Source organism: Malaclemys terrapin, chromosome 1, assembly GCF_027887155.1.
Source record: "Malaclemys terrapin pileata isolate rMalTer1 chromosome 1, rMalTer1.hap1, whole genome shotgun sequence".
NCBI classification, from domain to species: Eukaryota; Metazoa; Chordata; order Testudines; family Emydidae; genus Malaclemys; species Malaclemys terrapin.
Window position 1 is genome coordinate 181,977,586 of NC_071505.1, and position 22,124 is coordinate 181,999,709.

Here is a 22,124-nt window from a genome sequence, read left to right on the forward strand (position 1 = left end):
AGCCCAGATCTGTTGACCTGCAATTCATGCTGTGAGGCTCATCCCTTTTTCCAGGGCTTCTGGGAGGTTGGGAAAACTGAGACACCTTTTTTTGTTTAGAAGTGCCAAGTGTTTTTGAGCTGTTGATTTCAGAAGCAACTTTGTTTGAGGACATTTGGTCCTATTTGTGATTTGTTTCTGCTATTCTCTATGGCACCCTAGTCCCATAACAGCTTAAGAATGAGTGTATGTGCCCTGAACATAAGATTCAGTCCATTTTTAAAAACATAATTGAATAAATAATGTAGGTCTCAGAAACCTGGATTTGCCTTTGATTCTAAGACTACGTCTTCACTACCCGCCTGAATCGGTGGGTAGAAATCAATCTCTCGGGGATCGAATTATCGCGTCTCGTTGGGACGCGACAATCGATCCACGAATTAACGCTTGTACTCCACCAGTGTAGGTAGGAGTAAGCGCCATCGACGGGGGAGCTCCGAAGGTTGATTTGCCGCCGTCCTCACAGCCGGGTAAGTCAGCTCGGATACATCGAATTCAGCTACGCTATTCGCGTATCTTAAATTGACACCCTCCCCACCCCCATAGTGAGGACGTAGCCTAAGAGGTTGATAGATGTCTCCCCTGGTAGTCTTCTGTTCTCCAAGATATGTGTATCTACAGAAATTCACAACCTCCTCATTTGCCTTAAGGTCCTGTGGCACCTTTAAGACTAACAGAAGTATTGGGAGCATAAGCTTTCGTGGGTAAGAACCTCACTTCTTCAGATGCAAGATGTCTTAAAAGTGCCAGAGGACCCTCTGTTGCTTTTTACAGATTCAGACTAACATGGCTACCCCTCTGATACTCATTTGTCTTATAAGACTTCCCATACAGGGGATGTGATTTGATCAAAAGTGAGTTAGATACAGCACAGAACACCAGCCTGGATTATATCATTATCAAAAATCAGATCTTGAGGGGGAAAAGTTAGTGCTGACCAGATAGAACAACTTGCCACCTTCTGCATCCACGCTAATGTCCACTAGTTCAGGAATATCAAGTAATTTTGAGAAATTATGTTCTATGTAATAAAATCTGCATATCTAAAATGCATGATGGGATTGCTGCATTTTGTGGCACATGTTACTGTGGTCAGACATGCACACATACTTTCTTGGCTCTAGTATGCAGTGTCACGCTTACATATATTTAGAGGCATGCGAAAATTGCCTGCTGGGGAAGTGCCAGTTTTTCAGTTACCCTCCCGACCATTCTCTCTAATCAGCCCATCATCCCAGGAGTCGCCATTGCACTCAGGTTTAGTGCTGTAAGAGTGCTGAACATATCTAATCATAATGCAGGGAGATGCTATGGCAAGCTTTCCTGTTCACAAATCTCTGTTAATATGAAATATCAAATTCTACAGCTTCTCTGCTATTCCATCCTTCATACAAAAGTATTTTCAGGCCAAAATCTGCCCTTTAGATGTTACATATAAGTACCATAGCTCTGACTTAAGTATTTAAGTATTGCATGAACCTAGGTGTGATTAAATTACTCAGTATTATAACCTTTGGAAGAGTAAGATGAGCTCCTGCTTATAGTACAAAACTCAAATATGGCCATGAGAACACATCTCTTTCACTCCTTATTCAATTAGAGCCAGCTGCTGCCTTTTGGAAGAGGAAAAAACTGAATACTTCTGAAAATCTTTGCTTACTCTCAGTAATATATATCATCCTTGATCTACTGCATTCAGAACTCCCAGTGATATCAATCAAGGCCAGTATATACACCTGTAACAGTAAGAGAATTATACCAAAAGTTGATGCTCTTTCACAAAGACAAATATCGAAGGAATTTGCAGATTTGCATTTAAAAAAAAACACATAGTTAAACCATTCCTGAGGCTAGACTTCAGCATTCGTTTCAGTATTCATGCTTTGTTCTGGTCTCAAAGCTCCTAACACTCCCCTTAATTTTCTGATGTAAATATAAACTGATTGTTTTAGTCTTTTCACGGACTTACAGTTTTCCCTCCTGATCCACCATTTTCTCTAATAGTGTAATACATTTTAGTATTGATTTCAGGTAATTTTACCCATATTTAGTCAAGCTACACTCTTGTGGATGAGACTTCAAGCACACATGCTGAAGATACGTGGATATACCATCTCTGCTTTTTCAGGGTGACAGTGTATTATTGGATCTTCAAATATTATTTATTGGATTACTGTCATGTTTAGAGACCTGAGTCAAGATTGGAGCCCTGTTCTGCTAGGTGCTGTACATATACATAGGAAAAGGCTATTCCTGCTCCAAAGACCTTACAATCTAAATAGAAATCTAAATCTAAACAGAAAAAGGATGGGGGACAGGAATATTAAATGTCCAATTTTACACACCAGGAACTGAGAGAGTAAGTAACTTGCTGAAGGTCACATATGAAGTCTTTGACAGAGTCTTTGACTGAACCCAGTGCTCATAGGTCTCAGTTCAGTTGTAAACACAAGACCATCTTCTCTCATTCAATTAGTTATAGAGGCTTTAGTCTGATCTATAGATTATGAGTAAAAAATCCCAGTTATCACTTTGAGGGTTGACAGGTTTTTGTCCCAAGATCAGGCCCATTATTATTAAAAATTATTATATAGTTGGGAACCCTGATGTGCACAGTGCAACACTCACACTATAGGAACTCTTTTATATTTACAAATACATATTTTATTCATACATTTATCAAAGTCACACACACGCTAATTCAGTAAGGTATATCTGAACATCCACACTCACACCATCCTTTGCAGAACAACCTGAAATATTAGCCATCATCTTCCTCATCACCATCACCTTCCTCGTCTTCACCAGTAGCCATCATTCTGGCCCCTCCTAAGGGTAGGGTGACCAGACAGCAAATGTGAAAAATTGGGACAGGTGTTGGGGGGTAATAGGAGCCTATATAAGAAAAAGACCCCCAAATTGGCCAATACATCCCTCGGCCTGTGCACATCCCGCCGCCCCCATTGGCCTGGAGCGGCGAAACGTAGCCAGTGGGAGCCACGATTGGCCAAACTTGCAGATGCGGCAGGTAAACAAACCGGCCCGGCCCTGCAGGGTGCTTACCCTGATGGGCCGCGTGCCAAAGGTTGCAGATCCCTGAACTAGGGCATCATCTAATACAGTATTACCAGATGAGAATTCTTCCAAAATAAGAGATCCAGAATCCAACATGAACATAAGAATGGTCATATTAGGTGAGACCAAAGGTCCATCAAGCCTAGTATCCTGTGTTCTGACAGTGGCCAGTACCAGATACTTCAGAGGGAATGAACAGAACAAGACAATTTATCCAGTGATCTATCCCCTGTCGTCCAGTCCCAGCTTCTGGCAGACAGTGGTTCAGGGACACCTAGAGCATGGGGATGCGTCTTCACTAATAGCCATTGGACCTATCCTCCAAGAACGTATCTAATTCTGTTTTGAAGCCACTAATACTTTTGGCCTTCTTAACATCCCCTAGCAATGAGTTCCACAGGTTGACTGTGCACTGTGTGAAGAACTGCTTCCTTATGTTTATTTTAACTCCGCTGCCTATTAATTTAATTGGGTTATCCCTGATTCTTATGTTGTGGGAATGGGTAAATAAGGCTTCCTTAGTCATTTTCGCCACACCAGTCATGATTTTATAGACATCTATGACATCACCCCTTAGTTGTCTCTTTTCTAAGATGAATACTCCCAGTCCTTTTAATCTCTCCTTATACTGCTCTATCCCTCTGATTTTTTTTTCCGTTCTCTTCAACTTTTCCAGTTCATATATAGATAGATATAGAGTTGATATAGATTTATAGATGGGACAACAAGAATGACTGCCCTGCACTGAAAGCAGGGGGGGCATTGCCCAGGCTTGTTGGAGGAAGACAGTAGTGCTTTGTGGTTAATGGGGGCAGGGAGGGAGAACAAGATGAGAAACTGCTGCAAAAAGGTGGTGTTGGTCAGCTTTGCAGCCCTGACTCACCCCCTTGGAATGTAAGGGTGGAAGTTTTTAAAGGTGCAAGCTCTGGCGTTGGAAACCCCATTCTCCATGCAGCAGGCAAGGCAGCTCCCACCCTCCCTCCCCTTAAGGTGTGATTATCAGGTGGGTTTGAACTTGCTGTGAACATTCTGCTATTCCCTCCTTTTTAAGGGGGCTGGGAAGGAATTTTTTCCCTCACCACCATATTGGCTTCGGTGGAGTGGTTTTTTTCACCTTCCCCACAGCAGGTGTTAGGGAACACCTATTATGATGAGCACAAAAGGTGTGGTAGGCTATATGTTGCAACTTATTTGGTAAGTGTGGGGCGGATGTCCAGTGCAGGTACTCCACTGGGAAGGCATCCAGTGACCAGATAAATGGCCTGGTAAAGGACTTAAAAAAGTGGTGCTGGATAAATGAACGGAACATTAGAGGGGTTGGGCTCCAATGGTTGGAACGGCATGGAGCCAAACCCCTTTTCTTATTGCCCATCTTATCCCTCCTCTGGGGAGGAAAGGGGGTGGATAGTAAGGTCCCGACAATGGATTTGCTGGAGGGACCTGGATGGAAAAAGAGGGGGAGCTGGTAGAAGTCCCCCGCTCAGTTAGTTACAAAACAAACAGGGTTTATATGTACTGTACAATATACACTTATCTGCCAGGTAGTCCCAGACATCTAATAATAAAGTTGCAGCCTGATTAAATCCATATCAAGTGTATCCTGTCCTTTTTTCAGTATAGCTGGACAACTGCATACAGTATTCAATGGTATTCAAGGTCTCGGCATACAATGGATTTATATAATGGCATTACGATATTTTCTGTCTTATTATCTATTCCTTTACTAATGGTTCCTAAAATTCTGTTAGCTTTTTTGATTACCACTGCATATTGGTGAGATGGTTTCAGAGAACTATCCAAGATGACTACATGAGAAACTCATAGATGAGAACTGACATTGTAGCAGTCCATATTATGAAGTGACACATTTGTAAATTCAAATTTCCATGATAACCTTAGTAGTATATACAATACTTGAATAAAAATGTGTTGCATATTTTATGGAAACAGAGGCAGATAACGTATTTGTTTAATACTCTCTTTTTTTGCAGATGCTCCAACGTTTGTGTCAAATCAAACCTTGTATTATTCTTGGGAAGGCAATCCTATCAATATAAGTTGTGAAGTATTATCTAATCCTATAGCTTCAGTTCACTGGAGAAGAGGAAAATTAGTTTTACCTGCAAAAAATACTACCCATTTAAAGACCTACAGTGCAGGAAGAAAGCTGATATTAGAGGTAAGGCTTTAAATATAAATTAGCAAATTACATTTATCAGTTGGGAGTCATTTAATTTTTTCACTGTTCAAGAATTATTACTGGAGTTGTATAAAACACTTACAGATCAGATCTGTGATGTAATGAAGAAAAAATCTTATGAGCTATTTATCTCCATATTCCTTGTGATCAGCTAAAAAGAAGTCTTTGGTTCCAATCAATTGTCTTGCCTTCAGTTCACCACTCTCAGTGAACATTAATATAATCTGAGTTGTTTGCAAAGTAGTAAATAAAACATGAACATTTAAAAATATTAAAACTGATTCAGTAGATTCATATTATCAATGATTTAGTGTCTGCATGAAAAGAATTTGGCCATTTCAGTCCAGCTCAAAGCAGACATGTATATGCAGTACAAAACTAATTGGCTTTCTTGTTGGCAGTCTCCATAACAAGGCTGTTGTATAGAGACTAAAGTCCTTTCTTATCTCTTAGGCTACATCTTCACTACCCGCCTGAATCGGCGGGTAGAAATCGATCTCTTGGGGATCGAATTATCGCGTCTCGTCTGGACGCGACAATCGATCCACGAATCAACGCTTGTACTCCACCAGCACAGGTAGGAGTTAGCGCTGTTGATGGGGGAGCTGTGGAGGTCGATTTGCCGCCATCCTCACAGCGGGGTAAGTCGGCTCGGATACGTAGAATTCAGCTACGCTATTCGCGTAGCTGAATTTGTGTATCTTAAATCGACCCCCCCCAGTGAAGACGTAGCCTTAGAGCCTGTCCCAATAAGTCAGGAACAAGCTATGTTGACTGGAACACATGAGGGAAAAACAAAATGCCAAGGATGGGATTTAATTAGGCTCCAACAACTTTATTAATTTAACTCATCTGGGAACTATCTTGCAATAACTCATACTGTGCAGGTCATGATTCCTTCCTTAATCATTTTCACCTGGGGCAGGGCTGATGTCAGCCCCTCCCCCCTCAACAGCTGGTCCCTAGCCCATTGCTTGGACTCCAGCACCTCCTCCTCATATGAGGATTGAGGAGGTGGGGAAGAGGGGATCATATCCTCACTGTACCAGACACTTGGAGTCCGAGTCCTGTTTCTGGCCTTTTTTAGGGGATGCCTTTCCCTAAGTCAATTTCCAGTTCTGGTTTATCAGGGAAATGGACCCCAGTGAAGTTAGTAAATATGGAAATAAAGATTATATACTGACATTCTGATTCAGTATAACAAAATACATCAAAATATGTAAAATTAAAGGAATGAAGTAACATTGCTAACATGTACATTACACCTCTATCCCGATATAACGTGATCTGATATAACACGAATTCGGATATAACGCGGTAAAGCAGTGCTCCGGGAAGGGAGGGAGGGCTGCGCACTCCGGCAGATCAAAGCAAGTTCGATATAACGCAGTTTCACCTATAACGCGGTAAGATTTTTTTGGCTCCCAAGGACAGCATTCTATTGGGATAGAGGTGTATTTCAAATAAGTATCTGATCTAGTTATTCTACTGAAGTTATAAAGACAATAGAAAACAGAAAGTTTTAACATATATTTGGCTCAGAGTTACAGTAGGGCAGCCCCTAAAGAGTCAGAAAGAGCCTTCCTCAGAAGAGTGTTGTGAAGGTAAATTAATTAATGTATATAAAGTGCTTTGGTGTTGTTGAATGAAAAGTGCTCTAAAAGTGAAAAAGAATATTAACATTACTGGGGAGGGATAATTTCTCAGTATTACGTATATAAAATTACCCAAGACGTAATATTTTAGATCTTCCATTTGTGTGAGTAAAATAAATGTATTTTATTGCTAATATATCTTTACATTAAATCTAATCTTAATGAGTTGCTTTATTCTAATTCTTTGATAATTTAGTGCTGAAAAGATTGTGGGAAAGTTTTCTGTGTAATTTCAGCAAATCAGTGTAGTCTATAAAATACAGTGCAGTGCTTACTGTTGACACATGTGCTTCTAAGTTGTCAGTGGGCCTTATCATTTTTCCCTTGAGGTCAGTGAAAACCCTGTCATTGATTTCATAGGGAGCAGGATAGTATCTGCTTACTATCATGCAAACAAGATTTTAAGAGACTATAAGAGAAATGGGTTCAAAGTCACTGTGAATTTGACACAAACAAACACTACTGGCTAGCTAGCAATTCTATGTCACTATCTTTATACTGTCTGCTTTTTAATTCAGTTTGTAGTTATGTCACATGAAAAGGAGGTTCACAGATGAAGTGTGATTTTTAAAGCATGAATCCGCTGACTCTTTGTTTAAGGCTCCTGAGCTGTGAGAACTCCAAGTGGGTGACTGAAAAATGCATCACTGCGGTGTCTTAGAATATCTGTTTTAAACAAATAAGAGCTGCACAACTTAAAAAATAATGCCAGGAAAGAAATCCCTCCTGACTATTCTTCTTATTTATGTACCTGCTTATTCTCCCTATTGGATCTTTCTTCCCTTTCCAGTGTATCAATAATGACAATGAATGATTGAAAAGTCCTTGAAGAGGTAATGAGAAATGTTCTGAATATGATATCTTGAGTTTAGCAAATCTGTTTCTAGTTGTTATAACCATTACTGGTGCTAATAGTATATATATATATATATATATAGTTAGGGGAGTGAAGTGTTGAAACCAATGGTGTACTGCAAAAATAAGTTAGCAATCAGGAAAATGAGCAATGGTTTACATAATGGCGACTATAAATTTGCCTGAATTCTGAATCTGAGTCCTTCATTCAGGCAAAAATCCCATTAACACCAATGGGAGTTTTGCTTAAAAGAGGAGGTCAGGATTGGGCCCCTACATTATACATAGGAGATAGAGATCATAAACCTCAATATTCATACAAATTGTAATGTCACAACTTCTGTTAAAAGAATGACCACTAAGGGCATGTCTCTATGGAGAGTTAGTGTATAGCAATCTGTGGTGTACATCTACAGTGCTGTAGCATGCCACATGCTAGCTGGCCATTTGGACACTGCTACCACACACTGAAAGTTCCATAGTGCTCTTTGACCCATTGATGTTTCAGACAACAGCAGATCAAAGTGCTCTGTGGAACTTTTAATGCACAGTCGCTATGTCCACACTGCAATTTATTATGTGACTGCTAGTATGCTGCAGATTTATACCCCAGCTTGTCATGCACTAACTCTCTATATGGACAAGTTCTAAGTATCTAGTGTTTTAAATCAGGGGTTCTCAGGACAAATTATTTGGTGGCCTCATAGTGCAGCCACCAACTCTTGCTGGTGACCGCTCTCACACTTTTTCCTAAAATACTTTATTAGCTGCAGGAAAAACAAATACATGTCCAAATCATTGTAACTGATTTAGTGCTAGCCAAGAAGTCTGTTGTGAAAAGGCTGCTGCCTCACTACCCCGGGGCTGAATCCAAAACCTGACCCTTCCCCCCGCCCCCCAGGAAGGTGGGGAATTCACTGGCTGCCTGGTCCTCCTGCATTGTGCCCCAGGTGTCTCCATAGCAACCAATACCAATGTGGTGCATCCAGGAGCAACAGGGAGAGGGAGAGGGGCAGCTGCTTTGCCCTCCCCCCACACCTTCATCACAGCCCAAGAGGGTGTGGCCGCAAGGAAAGCTCCTGGTGGCCGCATTTGAGAAACACTGTTTTAAATTAAAGTAGTATTACTCAAATACATTTGAACAAATACATTTAACACCTTTCCCCTACCAATATTTCACAGCCACGCTACTTTCCAGTGATCACAGATAAAGCTATGCATACCCTGGATCTTGCAGTGTCCATTTTTAAGGACCCAGATATCCTGGAAGAAAGCTCACCTACCTCTTTCAGTCACCACCTACCCTTAATGTTAGGTTAAATATTTCTAGAGGGCTCGTAGCCTGGTCCCTTCCTCTTTCCTAGGACAAAGTAGCCTCATTTACCTATTATGGACAGAAGGAGGGGTCATGTTGCCTTTAACTTCCCTAGAGGATGTTTTCCATTCAGTGTTGAAACTCTGGATTTGAAATATTTCAACTTATCCTTCTGTTGTTTCATGAATATTTTTTCATACAAGCCTTGAAAAAGAGAGAATTTGTCACAGATCCATCACATTTATGTCACCATTTTGTGCAATGTATTTGGCAAGGTAAAATAAGGGGACATCCTAATACTGTTTAAGCAGAATGAATTTAAATTTTGAGAAGGTCAATGACATTTTTTGTAATTAATTATTAGAAAATAATATTTAAAATTTTGTTTATGCTTATTTTCAAGATTGCTCCCACATCTGACAATGATTTTGGGCGATATAATTGCACAGCTACTAACAGAATAGGAACAAGACATCAGGAATATACCCTTGGGCAAGCTGGTGAGTATATTGTGTCCAAGTTACTATAACTATACCCTTGTATTTTCACCAGTGTGAAGTACAATTGGACTTTTCCGTTCACTTAATTCCACTGGAGCTTTTAGAACTGTCTTTTTTAGCCCTCAGAAAATGTGACATTGTGTAGGTAAAACAAACTAGTTCTCACAAAATAAGCTCTCCCCAAAATTTTTGCCCTGAACTTTAAACATTTACTGAAACTTAAGAAAATGCTGTTAACTTTTTAAAAACAATGGGCCTGATTCTTCTTTCACTTATACTGATTTCATGCCAGTGAGACTCCATTAACTTTAATACGGTTACTCTTGTTTTATGCCAATGTAAGAAAAGGAGAATCAGGTCCATTTCTTTCATTTTTGCATCCAATGTTTCCTTCTGAGGAAACAAAAGTGCTGAAATACTGCAGCAAAGCCTATTTTTAAGAGATGTATAGTCCAGGTTTGCCAAATAAAAGTGTGGAATTTTGCCTTCATTTTAGATGTCCAGTTAAATCCATGGGTTGCACAGGTGTAATTTAGAGCAGGATTTGGCCCAAGGATTTAGGATTAAATTCATTCAAGCTGTCAGACTTTTGGGTGCTAATTGCAATAGAACTTTTGAATATGTTTAAGTTCATCTAGAGGATTGTAGATTAATTTAAAAATAAGTTTTTATAATCACCCTCTGGCAGTGATGAAAAGTATGCTTGGTTTTGCAGAGTACTGATTATATGGAAGGATTTTGTTGTTGTTGAATGACTAAAGAAACACGCCAGAGTTGGTTTCATAGCATTTTTTCATTTCTCACATGTCAAATGCCAAAACAGAGCAGTGAACCTTCACCAAGTTTACAGGTTCAAAAAACATTAGGGGCCAGTTCTTTAGATGATATAAATCAGCATTGTTCTGCTGTACTCGTTCCAATTTACAACCACTGAGGAGCTGGTCATAGATCATTTTTCTACTTTAGCTAACTAGAGTTATATAAAGGAGGTCTTGGTGTTTTTGTTTTGTCTTTTAGTAGAGTAAGGAGTTATTTTATACAATATTTTTCTACAATCCACTTTGTTGCAACTGTAATAAAACGTAAGGCTAAAGAATAAGATATACTCTTTACAATCCTAGTGGTAATATATATTTGGTATTATTGCTACTGTATGCATTTTCAGACTTAAGGGAGACTGTCTGATGTTTCCTTTACCTTTAAACTTTTATAACACATTGCACAATAGACTACACTTTTATTTCAGTATTTCAAGAGTTGCAGAAGAAAATTGTGTTATTTATTAAGGGGATTTATTGTGTAGAAACCATGCACAGCTTTGAAAGTTTATCCCATTACCTCTAAAGAAAAGACGATTTTAAACATCTTTTATCTTTTTTGTTGTGGTATATCCCTCCTTTGTAACAATTATCAAAACAGTTGTGCTGCCAACGGTAGCCGAAAGTATTATTTATCAGAAACCAAGCAGATTTTCCATCCAACATTAAGTGAGCCTAGTAAACATTTGAGAAAAACATTTTTGATCCTACTTTGGTTTGCCTTTGCCCTCTGCCATTGACTCAAAATAAATATTCTTTTAACCTCCTCATCTGCCTTTTGCATAGAAACACCCTCAGGCTCCAAGCATTATCCATAAAGAGAATTCCTTGCCCTACCTCCACACTCAGCCTCTCCACAACTCAGAAACTCCCACAGCTTAGAATCCACTCCCAGAAAACTAAAATATTTTTCTGGTTGTGGATCATGTTGGTGAGTATTTACTGAAGTGGTCACATATAATGGGAGTACTTGTGTGAGTAAGCTTCCACAACTAGGCCAAAAACACACATTTAGCAACTTATCTGATTATCTTCTAGTGTCCCCACTCATTTGGTTTTAAGTCTTTAGACTAGTCCTCAGTTAAAATAGTACATTTGATATGTTAAAAGTTTAGTTCATAACTAAGAAAGTTCTGTTCTTCTGAAAATTAGAAAATACTTGCACAGTAAATCTATTTTCTTAAGTTCTTTCAAAGACTAGGTCTCCAAAAATTTTTACATTTCTAGAGATATAAAATAGTAAAAGAGAGAAATCCAACTCCAGGACCAAATCTCTGAAATAATAGAGAAAAACAACACTTCCCAGTTGAAGAGGGTGTGACTCCAGGATAGGGAATAAAGAAACACTGGTTGTCCAGTGTTATGTCATATGCATACCAATGAAATGTGAATCTGACAAGATAAATATTGCTTCCTGCCTCCCCCCCCAACACACACACACACACTAGTGTCCAACTCTCCTCTTGACTCCTAATACTTCCTCTATTGTAATAACAAACCAGTTACACCCTCCCAGCTGTTAAGCACTCTTATTTCCTCCTCCCCAATGGCAAGACATTGATTCCCTCCTTTCAAACCTTTCTCCCCATTTACAGGTCAGCAACCTCCCCAAATCAGTGATAGTAGTACCTACAGTAATAGTCCACATCCCCACAGCTTATAATAATGTAATGAAGTCATTTGAACTTTACTGTAAAATACTGCAGTTTTTCATAAAAGTCAAAGTTAAAGTTGGTGTTAAAGGCTTGACAGAAAATTACTGACTTTTTACCTCTTCAGTTCTCGTTTCCAAAGCTAAGTGTGGAAGATATAATTTCTCAAACTGAGCCTTAAAATTCATAAAGTTTCCCCAATCTAGTTCTCCAACCTATGTAGTTAGAGATACTCTGCCAAGCAAATTCTCTTAGAATTATTTTTTAAATCATGGCATATATACCATTTCCCAAAAATCAGTTTATCGTTTCCCTGCTGTTTATGCAGAAGCAGACATCTCTCATATATAGTGTTTCCTAAAGTAGTGTTTTGTACATTACTCCAAAAGGAAGGCATAAAGAAGAGGCTAATATCTTGCATAGGGTGAACTTGCATTAGATTTATCACAGACATATGGTCAGGAAAAGTGATGAAATCCAATGGTACATAAATTATAGCAGCCCAAAAAAATAATCACATGTGTACTTCAGATTATAGTATTTTGTATTAAAAACATGTTGCAGTTCCCTTTGCCACTGCTGCGTCACCTGCTTCAGTTAATGCTGCTGCAGTACATATGTCTACTTAATTTCAAAATACACAATATGGACCAAATCCTGAAAAATCTTCCTAAAGACAATGTTTGCTTTGCTCTGTAGCATTGGTCCTTAAGTGATATAATTTTAATAACTAGTTCCTCTGCAAACTGATCTGTTTCTGTTTAAAATCAATCAATCAATCAAGCAAAACTAATATTAAGAATTATGCTTGCAGGAAGATATGCAGGTTTGTTGTAGCCATGTCAGTCCCTTAGAGAGACAAGGTGCATGAGGTAATATCTTTTATTGGATCAACTTCTCTTGGTGAGCAAGACAAGCTTTCGAGCTCTTCAAGTCTTCCAGGAAGACATCATAGATTGTAATAGGTAAACTATGTATACTCCTCCACGTATTTCTTCTGCCCCTATTTGATATGTGAGTCAAATTCTTCTTTAGTCATTCAACACTAGACCCCAGTCTTGTGAACATTCACTACTAGTCAAAGTCCATTCTACATTGAAGAGTCTCATTGAAGTCCATGAGACTTTTCACAGCATTAAGCAACATACCAGCATCCTATGTTAAGTCAGTGATACTCAACCTATGACCCTATGACTCTTCCTCAGAGTGTATATCTTCAGGGCCACAACGCAGCTTTTGATTCTACAGTCCTACTGGCTATGCCTGTGTTTCTGGTAGACTAAGTTGAACACTGATCTCGGGTGTATTTTCACAGGGAGAGCAGGGCAGTTGAAATGGCAGTATGTAAGCTGTCAGAACCACTTTCCCTGTACTGTGATATGCAAAAAGACTTGTTGCTAGAATTTTTCTTTCACTCCATGAATCCAGGAGGTAAGGAGAAAGAGAGGAGAGAAAAAGTACCTCGAGTCTCCTTCCTAGCATTCAGGAGGGGAAAAGAGGGAAAGAGAGAAAAATTCCAGCTAGCGGAATCATAAAGAGTTTCAACGTAATCAGTGTCATGTCACAGAACTGCTTTGTGATGTTTTCCTTGTAATGTTGTGCCAATATGTGATTACACTGTATTATCACCACACATAGGTCCAAAGCTTCAGCTGGTGTAAACTGGAAGCCAATGGAGATTCACCAGTTCAGACCAGCTGAGGGTTTTGGCCCAAAGTCATAAAACAATATCACAACACAAACCCAGAATGTTGCGTGATGAGTGATTATTTTATGGCTCTCTCTCCAATTTCACTTGCTGTTACAATGGCTCATCAGCTCTTAAAGGCTGACTATATTGGCTACAAGTCATTCTTATGCCGTCATAAGCAATTAACATTTGTTTTATCATTAACTTTATTAATTTTTTGAAGAATGACCCTTAATATCAGCTTCAAAATATTAGTTAGGAAAGATTTTGAGTATATAAGTATGCACTTATTGCAGTGAATTCTTACTTGACAGACATAGGAAATTCAGTATAATAAACTTACTCAAGTCAAGGGCAAGAATATTTGCAAAGCAAATATTGCACAAATGCTTTACTTCCACCACTGATTTATTTCTACTTGTTTATTCATCTATATTGCAGATAAGACTGATGTCAATTTTTAAGATTAGCACCTTTCCACTGTGGCAGTAATTTGTTTCAATCACTTCTGTACAGTCATTGATCAGCACTTATTGAAAAAGATGTAGCAAAGTTCTGTTCAAATCAAGATAAATCAAGCCACATTTAGTAAGGAATAAAATATGAAAAAAGAATTATTATTAGTTTTATAAAATGTTGTATTCGGTTACATTATTAATCATATACTGTATTTGGCCTTTGCAAATGGCAAAACAAACAATAAAATGTGAAATTCACATTGTATTAGATCCCCACTTTCTGCCAATAGCTCTAATTACAGTGCTATTATTAATTAATTAGTATTTATTTAGCAATTATATTGCAGTCGTATCTACAGGCTTTAGCCAAGTCAGGGCTCCAGTGTACTAAGTACTGTACAAAGATACAGTAAATGTCAGTCCTATGCCTCAAAGAGTTTCAATCCCAGGTCCTGTCTACACACAGCATGCTCCAGTTTAACTAAATTGATTTAAAAAAAATATATGTTGAACTTGTGCAACTTAACATATGGATGAGAAGTAGGTGAGAAGGAGGAGGGGAAAATCCAGGAATAATGAAAACAGAGCACTCAGAGAATTCAGATCATTGACAGCTGGTTGGTTGTTAGTTTTACTGTCCAGACTGCTTTACTTTTGGTTGATTAGGGAGTCCTTTTAACAATGCTCATTCTAGGTGAAATCCTGGCCATTTAAACTCCATGGGAGCTGTAACATTGACTTCAGTACAGCCATGATTTCACTCTCTGGTTTTAATTTTTAATTGGAAGCACTAATCTTGGGGTTCTCTCTCTCTCTCTGTATGTGTGTGTGTGTGTATATGCATGTATATGTACACACAAAAAGAACAGGAGTACTTGTGGCACCTTAGAGACTAACAAATTTATTAGAGTATAAGCTTTCGTGGACTACAGCCCACTTCTTCGGATGCATACAGAGTGGAATAAATATTGAGGAGATCTATATACACACATACAGAGAGCATAAACAGGTGGGAGTTGTCTTACCAACTCTGAGAGGCCAGTTAAGTAAGAGAAAAAAAACTTTTGAAGTGATAATCAAGCTAGCCCAGTACAGACAGTTTGATAAGAAGTGTGAGAATACTTACAAGGGGAGATAGATTCAATATTTGTAATGGCTCAGCCATTCCCAGTCCTTATTCAATCCTGAGTTGATTGTGTCTAGTTTGCATATCAATTCCAGCTCAGCAGTCTCTCATTGGAGTCTGTTTTTGAAGTTTTTCTGTTGTAATATAGCCACCCGCAGGTCTGTCATTGAATGACCTGACAGGTTAAAGTGTTCTCCCACTGGTTTTTGAGTATTATGATTCCCGATGTCAGATTTGTGTCCATTAATTCTTTTGCGGAGAGACTGTCCGGTTTGGCCAATGTACATGGCAGAGGGGCATTGCTGGCACATGATGGCATATATCACATTGGTAGATGTGCAGGTGAATGAGCCCCTGATGGTATGGCTGATGTGATTCGGTCCTATGATGATGTCACTTGAATAGATATGTGGACAGAGTTGGCATCGGGCTTTGTTACAAGGATAGGTTCCTGGGTCAGTGTTTTTGTTCAGTGATGTGTGGTTGCTGGTGAGTATTTGCTTTAGGTTGGGGGGTTGTCTGTAAGCGAGGACAGGTCTGTCTCCCAAGATCTGTGAGAGTAAAGGATCATCTTTCAGGATAGGTTGTAGATCTCTGATGATGCGCTGGAGAGGTTTTAGTTGGGGGCTGAAGGTGACAGCTAGTGGTGTTCTGTTATTTTCTTTGTTGGGCCTGTCTTGTAGGAGGTGACTTCTGGGTACTCGTCTGGCACACACACACACACACACACATACAGAGAGAGAGAGTATTAGATATAATATAAACTTCCTTAGGCAGACAGCATTAAACAAAGTTTCCTCCTATGGTAAATGTCCCAAACACTTATTGTTTTCTGTTAAAGCACTACAGGATTCACTTGCTCCTTTGAGTGCTTTTCTGGGGCAGTTCCCCTCCCCCCCCAGCAAGTCAGATAATATTATTTTATTTGTCTTGTACTTACTGTAAATTGGAAAGTGCTTCTGAGCCAAAATGCCATTGTCTTTTTCTGCTGCCAAACTTTAAATATTAGACTCAGTGATGACACAAAAAGTTCCTCTTCTAAAGAGGAATACAATTTGCAGCTGTACCGTTTCTTATGGTTAACCCTAGTTATACAGAGCTGTGGATTGTTTTAGCTTATTTTTAGGGTATGATCCTGCAAGGTGCTGAGGAGCCTCAATTCCCATTAAATCACTCTAATTTGGAATTGCCCAGTGCCTCCCAGGAGGTGTTCAACTCCTGGCAATACCGGGCCCTTGGTATCTTCTCCTTCTTCATTGCTTGAGTACTTGAATAGCTGAACAAACAACTTTTAGAATGCAAAAATCACATTATTTTTCATCTCTTTTCACTCTGAATACATTATTTCACATCATAGCCTCAGCTTTTAATACAGAAGTCTACTAAAACTGTGTGTTTTTTTTCTAGGACAGGCTTAGGCTTGACAAGCCAGGTGAGCTTGGCAGATTGTCCCAATGGCTTTCAGAGCCTGAGGTGAGCACAGCCATTCCTGGATTTGCCCAGGTCCAGTTGAAGCATAATATTATGTGAAACCTTAGTGTGCAGGAAGAAGACATTGGTTATTAAACACATATTCTACCTTTTTGTTGAGATTTTAGTAGTAGTATTTCAAAGGGTTGTGAAACATGAATAGAAAGTTGCATTGCCAACAGTGATCTTGAAATTTATCATTTGAATCAATATTTTATTTAAAACAAACATGGTTTATGTGAAGTTTGTGATGGGAAGAGACAAACATAAGGATTTTGTAAGAAAGATCAGTATGAATTTGGTGCTTATCAGCATGATGCTGGACTGAATTAAGGCAATCCAGGAAAAAACCGCGTGGGGCTCCCCAGCCACACTCCCACACAAAGCGACAAAGAGTCCTGTGGCACCTTATAGACTAACAGATGTATTGGAGCATAAGCCTTCGTGGGTGAATACCCACTTCATCGGTTGCATGTGACAAACGCGGCTATCCCTCTGATACTTGACTCCTACACAAGACCTCCTAGTTCTCTTGGTGTAGCAGCAGGGTTCACAATTCAGATGAATGGGTCAGTTCACCCCTCTTGGAGCTGTTGGTTCAGTCTGTTTGCAGATTGAGACAGGCACGAGTTACATTCATTTCATGTTTTCAGTCTTTTCTTTGTATCCATGAGGGCTAATTTTTATTTTAAAAAAAAGGCAGCTGAAAGTCTGATCTTATCACATGACTCCAGGAGCTGCAGCTCCATAGATAGGCTTATTGCGCCTATACTTTAATCTGTCCCTGACACGAGGAACATGGCAGTAGCTGCAGCAGTGAATAGTGCACATAGGATACTTACAAGTTAGGCTACCTCATACAGCTCTGCCAGTGAATTTCAGACTTGTCTTGCCAAATTCTTGTCATTATGCAAAACCAAACAGGACACTGATATTCAGCAAAACATTTAACAGTATTTAGAGAGGGAGCGAGGGTTGTCTTTTCAAATCTGCTTCTATTGGGTCAAGGTTGAAGATCTTTCTTGCAGGGAAGTTGGTAGGCATTTGAAGTAGTTGTCCATACCACCTTAGAGTGTGTTGGGAAACAGTTTGAGAGAGAGAGCAGGACTGTTTGGTTGGAAAACAGATCTCTTCATTCCACTTGAATTTGTACCATTTGATGTTTTTGATCATTCAGAGTGAATTTATTAAAGTAAATGGAGTTTTACTAGGGAAAAACTAGTGAGGGGAGAATGAAGCTATAGGAAAAGAAAGAAAAAAATGGAATGTCACTATCTAAATACCTATACCTGACTCCCCATTCTATTTTTGCACGAAGGTTCAATAAAACTGTTAGAGCCAGATTTGGCCGCATTTATTCATGGTGAGTTGTTCCTTATCCTCTGAGGAATCCTGCTGAAATAAATGAGATTTCTGAGTCAGGCTCTTTACTGAGATGGATTGTGGAGTTTAACATTGCTGTTGATAGTTACAACCCTCACTATTTTTTGAGAGAGAAAGAGAGACCCTCTCACCAAAGATTGATCCTGCAAAGTGTTGAGAACTGTGACCCCAATCCTACAAAGCAGTTAATAAACACATTCTGAACGTTGAACAATGGCTTGATTCTTCTTTCATAGAAATTCATGGCAAAACTCCCACTGATTTAAGTGCTGTAGGATCAGACCCCAAGTGAGTTGTCCCATTGGAAGATTATTCACATGCTTAAAGTTAATATGCATATAAATGTGTAGGTAGATCAGGGCCAGAATGCTCAGTGTTTTTCAGGATTGAGTTCATATTTGTTAACTAACTGCAAAACTGGACTCAGTTCATTAGTCTGCTAATGCTTTATTATTTTTTTTTTTTTGCTCTCCACTGGGAAAAAATGCTATATTTACCCATTCTGAAGAAGATACTAGATATTTTAATGTGTATTATTTAAAGAAAAATAATACTCTGGTTTTCTTGGTGGTGTCCAGTAACAGTCTCCTGTTCTACTTTCTTTGAGTGACTCACTTTTTTTTATCTAAAGTGTATTGCACTTCTTTATACTTCCATATTCTGTAACGGAATATATCTTTGCTACTCTTTGAAATGCATGGATGGCATTCTTTGAAGGATGTGCTTTTAATGTGCATTATGAGTAAGTGTTTGAGTGTGTTTCACATTTTCTTAAGTAGTTCTCCTTTAAAAAAATTGGCACGTTGTTAGCTATCATGCAAAATATTTTGCTAGGAAAAAAAATTCTTTCTGCACCTATGATGTTTCCTCCCATATGCCATGTTTATCATAATGAATCATATACAAAACTAAAAGAATAGGACAGCGGAACCCACTGGATAGTTTTGGGAATTAGCAGCAGGCTCTATTGGTCAACAGTCTCTTTAAGAGGAAAAACAGCATGGCTAACAGAGTTTGGAGGAGAGGAATGCAGGAACGCCTGTTGGAGAGTGGAATTATGGGTTTCCTACAGCCAACAAAAGGATAAAGGGAAGGGAAGGTACCTATTTTACAAATGTATATGGCCCCTATCATGATAATACCTGAGCGCCTCACAAACTTTTTATTGTATTTCACAGCACCTCTGTGAGGTAGGGAAGTGCTTTTCCCACTGTTTTACAGATGAGGTACTGAGGCAAAGAGAGACTAAGGCCATATCTACACTACCACTTATGCCAGAAAAACTAATGTCGCTGAAGGGCGTGAAAAACATGACTTACGAGGAGAGGCTGAGGGAATTGGAGTTATTTAGTCTGCAGAAGAGAAGAATGAGGGGGGATTTGATAGCAGCCTTCAACTACCTGAAGGGGGGTTCCAAAGAGCTAGGCTGTTCTCAGTGGTGGCAAATGACAGAACAAAAAGCAATGGTCTCAAGTTGCAGTGGAGGAGGTCTAGGTTGGATATTAGGAAACACTATTTCACTAGGAGGGTGTGAAGCACTGGAATGGGTTACTTGGGAGGTGGTGGAATCTCCTTCCTTAGAGGTTTTCAAGGCCCGGCTTGATAAAGCCCTGGCTGGGATGATTTAGTTGGTGTTGGTCCTGATTTGAGCAGGGGGTTGGACTAGATGACTTTCTGCGGTCTCTCCCAACCCTAATATTCTATGATTCTATGATTCTAAACACATACCATAAGTGGTAGCGTCCACATCACTATGTCAGCAGGAGAGCGTCTCCTGCTGACATAGCTACCGCTGCTCATTGAGGTGGTTTTATGATGTCGTCTGGAGAGCTCTATGACATTGGCATAGATCGGCTACATGAGTGATCTTATAGTGGTGCAGCTGCATCGGTACAGCTGTGCCACTCTAAGCTCACTAGTGTAGACATAACCTAAGCCAGTGGTTCTCAAAACTGGTCCGACGCTTGTTCAGGGAAAGCCCCTGGAAGCCCAGGCCGGTTTGTTTACCTGCCACGTCTGCAGGTTTGGCTGATCATGGCTCCCACTGGCTGCGGTTCGCTGTTCCAGGCCAATGGGGCCTGCGGGAAGCCGCGGCGAGCACATCCCTCGGCCCGCGACGCTTCTCGCAGCCCCCATTGGCCTGGAGCGGCGAACCGTGGCTGGTGGGAGCCGCGATCGGCCGAACCTGCAGACGTGGCAGGTAAACAAACCGGCCCGGCCCTCCAAGGGCTTTCCCTGAACAAGTGGCGGACCGGCTCTGAGAACCACTGATCTAAGTAATGTGCCCAAGGTCTGACAGGAATTCTGTGGTGGAGCATGGAATTGTACCCATGTCCCAAGCTAGTACCTTCACCACTGGGTCATCCTTTGTCTCCACAGAGGTACAGTAGTCACTTATGGTCTCCTCCATCTCCCCATTTTCAATGAGAGTTAGGAAGATGGATGTGTCTTTAAACAGTTTTTTGAATCTTGTGTCAAAATGAACTGAAAATTGTATTAAGTACTGACAAAAGTTCAGATTGATTCTTACTTCATCCCAGATGGTTTGATCATTCGTAGATAAAGACTTCACTTTATGTGAATAGTTTAGTACATGGATAAGTTTTAGTTATCTTCAGAAATCTGCACATCTTTGTACATGTCTCTGACATACCACTCTGAAACAGAGGAATAATTTCTTCTTATATTGTAAGATAATGAATAGTAGAATGTCAAATATGCAAGTAGGAAGCAAATTGCATAGAGGCCAGTTTCAAATATATAAAAAGAGACTCTCTAATCACATCTGAATTTTTTGTCTTCTGCATATACAACAAAAAATGCTTGCCAGTACTTGTCATACACTACCATGTATATAAAATGCCCATGCACAGTACTCATCTGCTGAACCACATGAAAAACCTACAGGACCAGGAGAGTTTACAAAAAGAAATACTCTTTAGTTAGTTGAGCCATGTTGTATAAAGCCAAGTTTCTGCTTCTGAAAATGTAGACACTCTGAAATACATTTCTCACTTTTATTTAATGTCATAGAATCTCAAAAGAAACACCTATGTTTAATATTTTTATTTTTTTTTCTGCTTTGAAAACTGTGCACTAGTTTTTGATTACAGAGAAAATATTTCATCTCCAAGTTAGACTGCAAATTAATCCTTAAAATGCAAATAGAACAGAAACCTTTCATAAAGATCCTTAACAATACTTTGGAGTCCAATCCAGCAAAAAGAAATGTGTATATGTTTGACTGCACTGCAGAATTTTATAAAAATGGCTAAATAGTTTTGTATGAACATTTTTATATGTTTCTTTAATATTTTATTTATTATGACAATTAATCTTTTTATAGAAATACAGAATCTGAATTCTTCATTTAGGTAGAAGGCACAGCTGATTTAAGTTGGATTTAAAGGCTGCTATTCTCCTTTACATAGTTATATAGTAAATAGGGTTGTCAAGCAATCAAAAAATTAATCATCATTAATCATGTGATTAATCACACTGTTAAAGAATAATAGAATACTATTTATTTAAATATTTTTGGATGTTTTCTACATTTTCAAATATATTGATTTCAGTTACCATACAGAATACAAAGTGTACAGTGCTCACTTTATATTATTATTTTGGATTATAAATATTTGCATAGTAAAACAAAATAAATAATATTTTTTCAATTCACCTAATGCAAATAATGTAATGCAATCTCTTTATCATGAACGTTTAACTTACAAATGTAGAATTATGTACAAAAACTAACCGCACTCAAAAATAAAATAATGTAAAACTTTAGAACCTACAAGTCCACTCAGTCCTACTTCTTGTTCAGCCAATCGCTCAGACAAACAAGTTTGTTTACTTTTGCAGGAGATAATGCTGCCTGGCTGCTTC

At 39.1% G+C, this 22,124-nt stretch overlaps 1 protein-coding gene across 2 annotated transcripts in view; it reads left to right on the forward strand.

Annotated features, from left to right (window-relative positions):
* The window catches only part of NCAM2 (neural cell adhesion molecule 2), a 529,484-nt gene that overhangs the window by 388,364 nt on the left and 118,996 nt on the right, over positions 1 to 22,124 (forward strand). For both annotated transcript variants that reach the window (XM_054047466.1, XM_054047474.1), the window contains exons 10-11: positions 5,106 to 5,293; positions 9,543 to 9,639. In XM_054047466.1, coding sequence (XP_053903441.1) covers positions 5,106 to 5,293; positions 9,543 to 9,639 — 285 coding nt within the window. The remainder of the gene's footprint in view (positions 1 to 5,105; positions 5,294 to 9,542; positions 9,640 to 22,124) is intronic.